The sequence below is a fragment of the Cnephaeus nilssonii genome (genome assembly GCF_951640355.1).
Source record: "Cnephaeus nilssonii genome assembly, chromosome: 13".
NCBI lineage: Eukaryota > Metazoa > Chordata > Mammalia > Chiroptera > Vespertilionidae > Cnephaeus > Cnephaeus nilssonii.
This window is the reverse complement of record NC_137084.1, coordinates 70,933,356-70,947,771: the sequence shown is the minus strand read 5'-3', so window position 1 is coordinate 70,947,771 and position 14,416 is coordinate 70,933,356. Positions and strand designations below refer to the sequence as shown.

The window sequence follows — 14,416 nt, the reverse complement described above, 5'->3', positions numbered from 1 at the left end:
ACCAGGCAGAGAGCAGCCTTGTTCCTTCCCACAGCCAGGTTTTATGTGGGCACCTTTCTCAGTTCTGGTGCTCTGGGCTGGGTAGATCAGCTTGGGGTTTAGACCCCAGAGTTCTCAGTGGGAACCCCCCACAGCTGAGTATCCCTCCAGAATTTCAGCTGCTGTCTATGTGAGCCTGGTCAGCCCTTTCGTATCTCCATATTTCCTACTAGTCTCTATGTGGTCTCCACTTTCCGTCCTTGGTCACAGGGTTCTCTTCAGCTAGTCTTCAGTTGATTATTCAGGATGGTTTTTTTTGTATTTTAATTGTATTTTTAGTTTGGTCCTGGGAGCATATTGGTGTATCTTCTATTTACACTGCCATTTTGGAATCAGTCCCACTGACCTACCTATATCTTTTTTTAAAAAATATATTTTTATTGATTTTACAGAGAGGAAGGGAGAAGGATAGAGAGTTAGAAACATCAATGAGAGAGAAAGATCAATCAGCTGCATCCTGCATGCCCCGTACTGGGGATCGAGCCAGCAACCAAGGTACATGCCCTTGACTGGAATCAAACCTGGGACCATTCACTGATGCTCTATCCACTGAGCCAAACGGGTTAGGGTGTCTTTTTAACATCATTATGCATACATATTTCTCACATGTAGCATTCTCTTGGAATAAAATTTCCTGGAAATGAGAATGCTGAAGCAAAGAGTATGTACCTTTTACAAATTGGTACATAATAACAAACTTTATCTTTAGAAATATTATAGTAATTCTTATTCCCATCACCAGTGTGCCTGTTTATTTTTGCTGATCTTGGTTTTGTCAGTCTATTTATTTTGCCAATCTCATAGCATTAAAGAGTTTTTTACATTCATGTAAAGAGACTTGGGCATTTTTATTCATATTATAGACCACTAGAGGCCTGATGCACAGATTTGTGCATTGGTGGGTCCCTTGGCCTGGACTGCAAGGATCAGGCCAAAACTGGCTCTCCAACATGCCCCGAGGGGTCCCGGATTGTGAGAGGGCACAGGCCAGGCTGAGGGATCCCACCGGTGCACAATCAGGGCTGGGGAGGGAACGCGGGAGGACTCCAGAGTGTGTCCGGCCCATCTTGCCCAGTCCCGATCTCCCGGACCCCAGCAGCAAGCTAACCTACCAGTCAGAGAATCTGCCTCCTGGTGGTCAGTATGCGTCATAGCAACTGGTCGAATGAACAGTTGGGCACTTAGCATATTAGGCTTTTATTATATAGGATTTGTATTTCTTCTTTTGGGTGTCCAGGCTAATCTTTTATAAACATCACTAGAGGCCCAGTGCACAAAATTTGTGCACGGGTAGGGTCCCTAGGCCTGGCCAGCAATCAGGGCCGATTGGGGCCTTCCTTGGTTCCACGCTGCCCCCTGGTGGCCAGCGCATGTCATAGCAAGTGATCAAATTCCTGGTTGAACTCCCAAGGGGACAATTTGAATATTAGGCTTTTATATATACTTTTTTTTTCATTCTTTTATTTCTTTATTCTAAAACCATAGTATCGTAGCCCTGGCTGGGTGGGTGGCTCAGTTTATTGGAGCATTGTCCCGTGCACCAAAAGGTTGCTGGTTGGATTCCCAGTCAGGGCACATAAGGGAGACAACCTGATTGTTTCTCTTACATTCTCTCTCTCTTTCTCTCTCTCTCCCTCTTTGTTCTAAAAAAAGCCCTAGCCAATATGGCTCAGTTGGTGGAGCATCGTTCCATGCACTGAATTGTCTTGGGTTTAGTTCTCGGTCAGGTTATACCCAGGTTTTGGGTTTGATCCCCGGTCAGGGCATGTACAGGAGGCAACCAATTGATGTTTCTCTCACATCGATTTTTCTCTCTGTCTCCCTCTTCTCCCTTCCTCTCTCTCTAAAATCAATCAAAACATTTCCTTGGATTAAGATTTTAAAAAATAATAATTTAAAAAAGCTGTGGTATCATTATTTCCTATCTCTGATTTTCAAGACCCTTCATAATTTGGCCCTAAACTATTTTTCTAACTTAATGCTGTCCTGTAAGAGTCATCCTACTCTAGTAGTCATCCAACTTGTTCATATACCTTATTTTACTAGTATTCATTTTTTTCTTGGGTTCATTTCTGAGTAATGTTTTACCTTCTTTTTAAAATGTTTTACTTACTATTTTTCTTACTTTTTTTCTGCCTATTAAATCCTTCAGAATCCTTATAGCCCATTATACAATAAAGTTACCCCAAACTCTCTAGCTTTCATAAATTTTCTCATTTGATTTCACACTGTATTTATTGATTTCATAGCATATTATAGACTGCTTTGTTGTGTTATTTTATGAAACACCAACTGTGTGTGATGCCATGAATACATAGCAATGGGCAGAACAAGTCTCTGTTCTTACGAAGTTTGTAGTGTCATAATGATGGATATATTTTAACTTCTTTGCTTTATTAATAAAGTTGAACTTTTGATATACCTCTATTATATATGAAGTATGCACATATTTTTAGATATGTAATTAGTTATATTTCTTAATTGGATTGAAAAATCATTGAGGATATAAAGCATGTTTTATACTTCTGTATTCCTTATAACACTTAACTCAGTTCTGAGCAAATAGTCATTACTAAGTATATCTTTGCTCTGTTAATGTAGTAACAAAAATTGTAGGCTGTGGAGTCCTGTACCTGATCTCATATTACAGCTGAGGACCTTATAAAGTAACTGTACAGCATTTGCAAGTTACTTAGCCTCTCTAAGCTTATTTCCCCATATGTTAAATACCTGCTTCATAAGGTTTTCATGCGGGTTAAATGAGATAATGTATGTAAACCATTTAGCAAAATGCTTGGTACAGAGTCAGTGCTTATTAAAACATACCTATTATTATAATTTGTTTAACCTCTCAAACTAGAAACTGCTTCATCAACCTTTTATTTCCCTAAGTTCTTTTATTTAAGCAGTTAACCAAATTATGCTCAGTTTACTTCAATTATTTTTCAATTTTGCCTCTTTTCTTAATCCTCACCATAACCCACAATAAGAAATACATTTAATATTTTGTATTATGTTCATTTGCAAATATTTGAAACAAAAGTTTTATGAAATAATTTTGTTATTATTTGTAATACATTCTGATTTTTTTGTTTTGTTCTGTATTATTAAAATTTTTTAAAAAGCTGTGCCCTGTCTGGTGTGGCTCATCAGGTTGGAGCATCATCCTGTGCACCAAAGGGTACAGGGTTCAATTTCTAGTCAAGGCACATACCCAGGAGGCAACTAAAGATGTTTCTCTCTCTCTCTCTATCTCCCTCTCTCTCTTTGACTTCCTCTCTTCCCCCCTCTCTCCTTCTTCTTCTCCCTTCTCCCTCTTAAAAAAAAAACAATAAAAATGTATCCTCAGGTGAGGATTAAAATAATAATAAATAAAAGCTGGTCACAGCTATTAAAACTGATTACAAAACAGTTTGAAAAACACTGGTCTAGAACTTTGAAATCTGCAAAATTTGGACTAGTACTGAACTGGATTATGTTCAAGTGTAAATTTTCAATGAAATAGAAAACAGATGAAGTGACTTGGACTTGGAGCTTATTTCAACTGCACTTTCTCTTTTTTTCTTCATTAGTTATATATAATTACCTGTTCTCAATCTGGTTTTACTACTGATGGTGGAAATGTTTAGTTGTGCATTTTCTGCTTATAGAATGAGATTACTTAGCAGTTGGTGTGACAGAAAATTCTCAACCACTTCTTATGTGTATTGTTTTCCTTAGGACAGAAATTAACATACATAGATTTTAAAGTTGTTAGCATAATTCTCAAAGAGGGACCTGAAAAAGACTTTTTTATTATGGAAATTTTAAAGTATATTTAGAAGAAGAAAGAATAGTGTAATGAATCTCCATTACCTAAATTCTAAATTCAACTTCAGTAAGTATCAACATTATGTTAATTCCAGAAGGAAATTTTAACAAAGAACTTTTAAGGCACACATGATTTCCTTTCTTAATAGAGATAGATGATTTGTTTTCAGAAGATGTATATCAGCGTTAGTATATCTTGCTTTAGTACTCACAATCCATTCATTTTATTTGATACTTGTAAGAAGAGTAAATAATTATATGATACAAGTGAGCAGGGATGGGATAGGGTGAATTTTCTGAGGGTTACATAGAACACTAAGCCCTGGTCATCTTACTTCAAATATTTCAACAGCCTCATATGCCAGCCTCCCTGCTATTCACTCAGTACCATGTACCTTGCTGCCATTTGACTGATCTTTTAAAAATGACTTGGGGGAAAATAGAAGCTCATTACCTGTGTCCTCTGTTGAAAACCTTCTATTCTTTTTTCCCTACCTATAGACTAAAATCCCAAAACATAGATTTTTCATTCATGATCTGGCTCTAGCCTACCTTTCTAGCTTTCTCTTCCACTGTCTGTCTCTTCTCTGCAACATTCAGCTTATTATTCCTATAAAATATTCAGTCCTTTTAGCACTGCCACTTATTTTTAAGATCCAATTTAAATTTCATCTATGGATGAAAGAAGTATGTAGTTCCTTTTATTGCTTGTGTGTGTGTGTGTGTGTGTGTGTGTGTGTGTGTGGTGTGTTTGCCGAAGCAATGGTTATATCTCACTCTTCTTAGTTTCCTAAACACTTCTTTGGTACCCATACATAGTAGGCATCCAATGATGGTTTATTGAATGAATGTATGAGTACTTTTAGAATTTTAGAATCTAATTCCAACACAGACTCTCCAGAAGAGTTCATTAAAGTTTTATTTTCATTTTGTTTTGTGTGTGTGTCATTGTTTCCCATCCCTCCTTTGGGGAGTTTTGTTAAAATTTCCAGGGAGAACCCAAGTTCAATAGTCTTTTCCTTAGAGGGAAGCATACTCTGGTAAACTAGTGTAGATTATCCATCTTCAACATTCCTGTAATAAAGGTAAGTAAAATCTACTGTTAGTATACTTAATTTTTTGCTGTTGAAAATATAGTTTAATGGGGCTATAAAGCAAAATAAAGTGGAATATATTTGTGCTTATAATAGACTTGACCAATTTTTTATATATTTCAGCTCATGGAATGCTGTGTAAATGCCCTGGTGACATCCTTTAAAGAAACTATCTTAGCAGAGTGCCAAGGCATGATCAAGCGAAATGAAACTGAAAGTAGGTAAAATATCACTTAAAGTTCTCATTATCTTTTAAGAGGATATCTTTGAGACAGATCACTTTTAATAAATTGCTATTAAATCAGTCTTTTATACATGGGTATATTTGTTGAAGTAAACTGCTTAAAGAAAATCCTATCTAATAAAAGGGTAATATGCAAATTAGTTGTCACTCCGTCACAAATATGGCTACGCCCATAGCCACAAGATGGTGGCGCCCAGTCCTCTCAGCCCCGCCGGAGTCCCCCAGTCCCGGGGGGACAGCTGCTGAGGGTGGGCAGCGTGAGCGGCCTGGCAGAATGCTTGCTTTGTCACTGCGGCGATGAGGCAAGCGTTCCGCACCCAGCCATGGATGGGCCCCTGGGCCGCAGAGAGCCTCTGGGCAGCGGGTGCGGAGCGGCCAGGCCCTGCAGAGAGCTACTGGCACACAGGTTCATGTGCAGGGCTACTAGTGATAAAATATTTAGCACAGTTAGAAGCACTGTGAAGAAGATTATACTCTTACATGTTAAGCATTTCCCCCCCTTAGGTATCATCGATACATGCACAAATGCACATGTGTGTATTTCAATTTATTCTTCAAAATATGACTGTGTGTGTGTGTGTGTGTGTGTGTGTGTGTGTGTGTGTGTGTGTGTTTTAATCCTCACCCGAGGATATTTTTCCCATTGATTTTTTTTTTAGAGAGAGTGGAAGGGAGGAAGAGCAGGGAGAGAGAAAGAGAAACATCGATATAAGAGGGACACATTGATTGGTTGCCTCCCACATGTGCCCCGACAGGGACCTTGGATGATCCTGCAACCAAGGTACGTGCCTTTAGCTAGGAATCAAACCTGCAACCCTATAGTCCCAGGGCCAGCAGTCTAACCACTGAGCCAAACAAGCCAGGGCAGGGCTCTGTTTTTAAAGGGTAATTTAAATGGTAAACATATGGTATAGGATAGAACTAGGTATCTGAATTTTGTGTGGAACCTTGCAGCAAATATTTTTAGAAAGTAGTAAAACACTCCATATTAATTAATATTCTTCCCTCTCCCAAAAAATTTTACAATTTAAAATTTCAGAATTGTTTTTTTTAATTACTTAAGTGTTTTCTTAATAAAGATGTATTTGAGTGGCAAGTACATTACAACCAAAAAGAATACAGTATAAATGATCCATATTCCCTACTACCCAGAGAACCACTTTTGACATTTTGATGTATTCTTCTCCAATTTTAGTATGTATAATTGCAAGGTCCCATTTAATCTCTAGTTGCATTAAAGTATGTCTTTCAATTCACTTAAGTTCATATACTTTATAGAAGTAATAAAAGCAAGCTGCTCAATGGCTTAAATGTCAAATTTCTGTATGCCAGACTAAGTAGAGTTATATCTGATCCATTTTGGACTCCCTCCAAAAGGATTTATTTAGTAGTAACCAGTTCTGTGAAGATTTTTGTGAAGGTCAATTAAATGGTATAACATGAGAAAATGCTTTTGAACACTGAAAAATTCTTTATGAATACAGCTTTATATTATCACTAATAAACTTTTATTTTATAATCATTACTCTGAACAATCTGATGAGATGATTTTTTTTACCCTTTAGTGATATGGTAGTGTATTTAATATTATATTTACTAGTACTTCATAAAATGTGCTACTGTTCTGTATAAACTGTTGTACTTCTTAGAATTAAATATTCCCTGTATCGACAGTCAAATGACCCACTTTTTAAAAGAGTGGGGTTTTACAGTATGTGATCATTTTTCATTAGTTTTTTTTTTAATTACTTTTTGTCAGACTGACAAGGTGGATCAGGAATTTATAGTACTTCACTGTAACAACTCCTGAATTAATTATACCCACAAAGTATTATCAACTTCAAACTAATATTTCTCCAAACTCTTACTGTCATAGGTGTTCTACACCCATCATACAATCAAAGAGAAAACTTATTCTGATGGTTGCAGTGATTACATGTGTGTGTTCTGTCCTTTCAGAATTACATTTAATGTTTTCATTGATGGACAAAGTTCCTAATGGGATAGAGCCAATGTTGAAAGACTTGGAGGAACATATCATTAGTGCTGGCCTTGCAGATATGGTAGCAGCTGCTGAAACTATTACTACTGTAAGTTTTACTCAGTGGCAGTGACTGATGTATATCAAGTTTATTTTTTAAATGGAGATTTGGGTATTTAAAGCAGTAATTGATTGGGAATCAGTGATGTTAGAACCCATTTATTTTAAGGAAATTTGTTTTCAGAAATTTTCCCAAATATTAAGACTACCCTGTTTTATTAAAATTATGTTTATATTTTCTCACTTTTTTGTATTCTTTTCTTTTTAAAAACTCGGTTGACTATAAAACGTTTTATTTTTAGGACTCTGAGAAATATGTTGAGCAGTTACTTACACTATTTAATAGATTTAGTAAACTCGTCAAAGAAGCTTTTCAAGATGATCCCCGATTTCTCACTGCAAGAGATAAGGTATATATTCCTGTATATTAACACTATTGTCATTATTTGTTCTTTATTTAGATTTGGAAAGATACATTCTTTACTGAATAAAAGCAAAGTACAGAAAATAATATCTTATAATTCTGTTTATGGAAAACTGAAAGGATATGCATTTTATACTTAGTTTGCATATTACATGTCATAGTTTATTTTAATAAGAAATTAAAAACATAGGAACTCTGATTTTTCATCAGTGAGGGCAACTATATTTATTATATTTGGTTTGTTGTACGTTTTTGTAAGCATTGGGTATACTTGTGAATTAGAATTTAGCCAGAAACTTGCTCTTCCTCATTTTTCCAAGAATGTTATTTCTGTTTTTTAGTATTATTGAAATATTAAATTAAATGGCCTGCAAAGGCTTCTTTAAGGTGACATTTGAATCAGGATTGAGGCTAATTAGAATGAGTCAGTGTCTGTCTGAGGGAAGAGTGTTCAAGCCGGAGCAAAGGCTCTAAGCAGGAATATACAATCATGTTCCAGGAGCAGAGAAGAAAGACGTCAATTTGGCCAGAGTGGATTGAATGAGGGAGAGAATAGTAGAAAATAAAGTCAAAGAGGTAACAAGAATTCAGGGCATGTAAGACTCTGTGGACCATGGCTTTTACTCTATGAGTAGGGTTTGGAAAGTCATTGAAAGCTTTTGAACAGAATGACAGGACCTGACTTACATTTTTTAAAAATAAAATTTCCACTTTTTAAAAATATATACTTTATTGATTTTTTACAGAGAGGAAGGGAGAGGGATAGAGAGGTAGAAACATCAATGAGAGAGAAACATCGATCAGCTGCCTCCTGCACACCCCCTACTGGGGATGTGCCTGCAACCAAGGTACATGTCCTTGACCGGAATCGAACCTGGGACCCTTCAGTCCGCAGGCCGACGCTCTATCCACTGAGCCAAACCTGTTAGGGCTGACTTATATTTTAACAGGATCTCCTGGCTGCTGAATAGACTGAAGGGGGGCAAGAGAAGCAAAAATATCAGTTAAGAACCTACTTAAGTAATTCAATTAAATTATGGTAGAAGCATGGCCCAGAACAATAGTGGGTACAGGTAGTCAAAAGTGGTTGAATTCTGATTACATAGTGAAAATAGACTATACAGGATTTGGTAATGAATCAGATGTGGAGTGTGACAGAAAGAGACCATTCCAGGATGCCGCTCGGATTTTTGTTCTGATCAATTAGAAGCATATGCTTGCTGAGATGGGAAAGACTAGAAGAAGTATGTTAGGGAGAGATGGTTGCAGAGAGATTAGGAATTCAGTTCTAGACAAGTTAACTTTGAAATGTTTATTAAAGTCTGGAGTTTAAGGGAGGGAGTGGGCCTGAAAAAAATAAATTTGGGAGCTTCAGCATATAGGTGATAGTAAAGCACTGACACTATTATGATCACCAACGTAATGCGTCAGGACAAAAAAGAACCAACAACTGGCCTGGTGCGTTCTAAATTTAGTTATCAGAAAGATGAGGAACCATCTTTCCTTATGAAAGGAGAATGGGTGGAACGACCAGGAGAGCGTGGTGTGCTAGAAAACAAGTGGAAAAAGCACTTTCATGAAGAGGGCATGATGTGCGGTTTTAAAATGCTCCTGACAGGTCCAGTAAGATGGGGATTAACCATTATCTTCAGCAACAGGGAGGCAGTGAGTGACTCTGACCGAAGGATTGGGTGGAGTAGTGGTGTGAAAGCGTGCTTGGAATGGTTTCCAATAAGAATGCAGTAGAGAAATTGTAGAAAGGGAGTTAGTTCCTCCAGGAGGTTAGCTTAAAAGAGAGAAATGGGACAATAGCTGAAGGTGGACAAAGCTAACAGAGAATGTTTAAGATTTTAAAAATAATAATTTGTTTGTATGCTGAAGATACAGAAAAAATGGAGAAGGAAAAAGTTGGTGATGCAAGAGAAATGGGAGGGGATTCTGATTATTAGTTTTCTCAGTGAAATAGGAAGCTACATCGTCAGCCAATAGTGTATATGGAGGAGGAAATACTGGAGGTTTGATGAGAAAAGAGATAATATGAAAATGTTTTCCGGGATAATTTGTGGACAGGAGAAAATGGTATGGTTGTCAGGCAGAATTAAAACCCCAGGAACTTGAAGATAATGATAATCATAAAATAACAAAGAGAATGCTGAAGTCATTTAAAAAATTGTATCAGGCCAGATACACCATTAAAAATAAAACTAATTTATATTTTTATGTATTTTTGGAATTGTAACTACTTATCTAACTATATTTTAAATATCAAAAAGAATCTTGAAATTTCATTTTAAATTTTTTGCAGGCATATAAAGCAGTTGTTAATGACGCTACCATATTTAAACTTGAATTACCTTTGAAGCAGAAAGGGTAAGTTTTTTTTAAATTACATGTTTAAATTTCATAAATTTTTTGAAGTGTTATATATGTTATTGAATATGCAAAGTGCCCTATTTTTCTAATTTTAATAGGTTTGTTTTTTGTATCATTTTTTTACTTTATGATTTTTTGCAACATTTGATTATTAAAAACTCTGCCTCAATTTTTAATTGTGTATTAAGTTATCTTCTTTTATGACCAAAAAATGTTAATCTTATTTTTTAAGTAGAAAAAATGTTTTTAATTTTATTTTTTATTTATCATTTACATTCAGTATTATTTTGTATTCGTTTCAGATGTACAGCATAGTGGTTAGACAATCAAATAGTTTACAAAATGTCCTCCTCTCCCCATAGATATTTCAAGTACCCACCTGGGAAATGTTTTCTTCTTTTTCTTTTAGAATCTCTACTTGATTGTTTTTCCATCCTCATTAGTCATTAAAGTTATTTTATTACCTATAAAAGCATAGACTATGACTCAGCTTCCTAAAAGTGGAAATCAATTTTAATGTGAATTTTTGTTTACCATTTTTTAAAATTGATCTGTCATTTATAGGATGAATTTACTTGTGCTAAATACTATTGTAGAAAAATCAGAAAGTCGGAATGTAATGAAATAGTAATAAATCTGAGCTAGTTATAGTAACTTCAGAGTAGTGCTAAGTAGCACTAAAGGTCAATTGGAAATATGTTTTGATGTAATTTCTAGCTGAGAATTGCTATTTTAAACAAATTTCACACTTAATGCTAAAACATTTTATTTATTATTATTTTTAATTTTATTTGAGAAAGAGCAAGAAACATGGATATGAGAGAGATATATTGATCGGTTGCCTCCGTACATGCCCTGACCTAGGATCAAACCTGAAATTTGTATGTGTCAAACCTATGATCTTCAGTTTTGGGTTTGCAGTGTTTTTAAATGGATGATAGTAGCTACCAACCATATCACTTTGGAATTTAGGTTACATTGGAAAGAAACATTTCAGAGAGTGAAGGAACAGTTTTATGTTAACATATTAGTAATGAAAAGTTTTAAATGTTAACTTGTAGATATGCATGGATTTACACAATGCAATACACAGGTAATGTATTACAGAATTGTACATTGGAAGCATAATTTTGTTATCCAGTGTCATTCCAATAAATTTATTTAAAAATAATTTTAATTCAAAAGTATTTTAGCAAGTATATAAATAAAATCTTTTGAAGATCATTAGCACCCAGCCGGTGTAGTTCAGTAGTTGCACATTGACCCAGGAACCAAGAGGTCACAGGTTTTATTCCCAATCAGGGCACATGACTGGGTTGCAGGCTTGATCCTCAGTAGGGGGCATGCAGCCAATTGATAATGTTTCTCATCAATGTTTCTATCTCTATCCTTTTCCCTTCCTCTCTCTCTAAAAATCAATAGAAACATATTTTATTTTTAAAATTTTTTTATTGATTAAGGTATTACATATGTGTCCTTACCTCCCACCCATTGCCCCCCCCCCAATAAAATTTTTAAAAAAAAAATAATAATAGTCCTAGCCAATTTGGCTCAGTGGATAGAACATCAGTCTGCGGACCAAAGGGTCCTGTGTTCGATTCCGATCAAGGACATTGGTTGCAGGATCCTCCTCGGCCCGGTCAGGGCTCGTGCAGGAGGCAACCAATCTGTATTTCTCTCACATCGATGTTTCTGTCTTTCCCTCTCTCTTCCACTCTCCCTAAAAATCAATGGAAAAATATCCTCAAGTGAGGATTAACAAAAAAATAAAACCAATTATATATATATATATATATATATATATATATATATATATATATATATATATATATAATTGGTTTTATTTTTATATATATATATATATAGTTGGCAAGGTCACTACTAGAATGAGGCACAGAGGCACCTAGGGTATAAAATTTTAAGGTCTAGTAGGTCTAGCTCTCCAAGAACCTAAGAGTGTATGCCTCCTTAAATTGTGCACCCAAGGTGTCTTCTTGCTCACCCAAGTCCCAATCCTGATCACTGAATTAATACAACATAAGAAATTTGTGAAAAATTGGCTTCAGAAAAAATATTTGCAGATATCAATTATTTTTTTATTAATTGGTTTTAATTTCTTTTTTAGGGTAGGATTAAAAACTCAGCCTGAATCAAAATGCCCTGAGCTGCTTGCCAATTACTGTGACATGTTGCTAAGAAAAACACCATTAAGCAAAAAACTAACTTCTGAAGAAATTGAAGCAAAACTTAAAGAAGTGGTACATAATTTTTTTTAATTTCAAAGTTTTCAATGACTGGACTTTGATTTTGTAGTTTACTTATAAGACTTTCTGTGATAGCATCAATTTTTAAAAAATGTATATTTATAAGAAACTAATATGAAATTTTATAGTGCAGGATCTTTATAGGGCAGTGTTTTTTCTTCCTGCAAACTTTTATTCTATAACTTCCAGAAAGGAAAATAACATTTAATTCTTCTCTTTATTGATTATTTTTAGGCAATTAAATTCTAGCACCTATTAAAGGTCAAAAAGTGGGGGGGAAGAAGGGAATGGTGCTGATGGTGATAGAATGATTGTTGAGATGGAGTTTTTCACCTCCTTTTTTCTTGTGTGTGTGAGTCCAAAATAGGTAACTAGGGATGAGCAAGTTAAGTAAGCAATTTATTGTTTTCATTTTTTTTTTCTGGTTGTTAGTGTCATGTAATATAAGCCCAGGAAAATAAGAAGTAACAATAGACAAAAAGGCCTAAAGAGAAGATTAGTGTCAGAAACAAGTGAAGAAGATATGCAAAAGAGAAAATTGGGAAGAATTATTGCTTTTTATGTAAAGTTTTATTACATATATATAAAATTTGAAAAATTGATGTTTGTAGGAATTAAAAGGTTATTTGGTTATTGTCTCAAATTTGCTAACTTGTGAGGTAATGTATCAGAGATGGGCAATTTAGTAGGCCCCTCTCTCTGTATATGCTTATATGAATTTCTGAATTTGACAATTGGGAGATATAGGAAGTTCTGAATGAGAGAGATGTATATATGAATTGACAGTAACCTTTTTTTCTGTACAGCTCTTGGTACTCAAATACGTACAAAACAAAGACGTTTTTATGAGATATCACAAAGCTCATTTGACACGACGTCTTATATTGGACATCTCTGCTGATAGTGAAATTGAAGAGAATATGGTCGAGTGGCTAAGAGTAAGTGAACTTTTAAAAAATATTTGGTTTTCTTAATATAACAGATGGTTCATATGTGGGGTTAAGTAACACATTTTTGTGATATCTTTCGTGTTGAAGAAATAGGGAATATTTTATAAGCATATAGCATCAATTAGATAATATAATGTGATATCTAATAATTTTATTTTTTAATAAAGAATTTTAGTGAAGCACCTTTAATCATTTGAACTGACCTTATTAAATAGGCCACAGAACAGATAATTTCATTTTTAAGGTGTTTTCCATACTAAATACTTCTATATATCAAAAAGAACCAATAGGTAAAAGATAATGGCTTATTTAGGGTAATCATTACTGATTGTGACTAAATTCCCCTATCAAAATATTTTGTCTGTTCCTCCCAGTTCATTTTAATGGAATTTGAGTTACATTAAAATGTGTTTTTCATTTATATATATGGCATTATATACTGTGTTATATTAATATATAACAATAAATTTATATATAATAATTATCTTTATTATACATAAATATTTTATGTCTTTCATTATATATATATTTCAGATTGCAGATTTATAGGTAAACCTGCTTTGTAGTGTGAGATAATAAAAATTACTGTGCAAACTGAGACTATGCAAAGTGATCTTAATATTAAGTCAGTGGGAAAAAATATTTTGTGACTGATTTAAGAAATTTTTGCCAATACATTAAAAGCTCTTACTGTCTAATATGTAGGAAAAATGAAAAATTAGCAAAATCAGTATTTAGTACACTGTGATTTAAAATAAACTTTCAGTGTTTTATTTTTTTGTGAAAAAACTTCAGTTATGAGTAAATGTGCATTACTCATATTTAACACATAGTGGTAACTGAAAGTTGAACTGTGTTGTTGGTGTCCTGGAGTTATTTATTATATTGAGTAACTGAAATTCATGCATATTGGAATTGTGCAAAGAAAGCCAGGATTGCCTGTACTATCTTATTTACTTTGTAAGAATTACATTTAGTAGGTATTAGACTATAAACATTGTAATAATGAGAGGAAGGATATTATTTAATACTTCTGTCTTTGGTTTTCATAGGAAGTTGGTATGCCAGCAGACTATGTAAACAAACTTGCTAGAATGTTTCAGGACATAAAAGTATCTGAAGATTTGAACCAAGCTTTTAAGGAAATGCACAAAAATAATAAATTGGCTTTACCAGG

The 14,416-nt window shown here is 34.5% G+C and overlaps 1 protein-coding gene across 2 annotated transcripts in view; it reads left to right on the top strand.

The window, feature by feature from the left end:
- Positions 1-14,416, top strand: part of CUL5 (cullin 5) — a 101,264-nt gene that overhangs the window by 73,232 nt on the left and 13,616 nt on the right. For both annotated transcript variants that reach the window (XM_079787351.1, XM_079787352.1), the window contains 7 exons: positions 5,067-5,160; positions 7,147-7,277; positions 7,531-7,638; positions 9,958-10,022; positions 12,151-12,283; positions 13,096-13,227; positions 14,292-14,415. In XM_079787351.1, coding sequence (XP_079643477.1) covers positions 5,067-5,160; positions 7,147-7,277; positions 7,531-7,638; positions 9,958-10,022; positions 12,151-12,283; positions 13,096-13,227; positions 14,292-14,415 — 787 coding nt within the window. The remainder of the gene's footprint in view (positions 1-5,066; positions 5,161-7,146; positions 7,278-7,530; positions 7,639-9,957; positions 10,023-12,150; positions 12,284-13,095; positions 13,228-14,291; position 14,416) is intronic.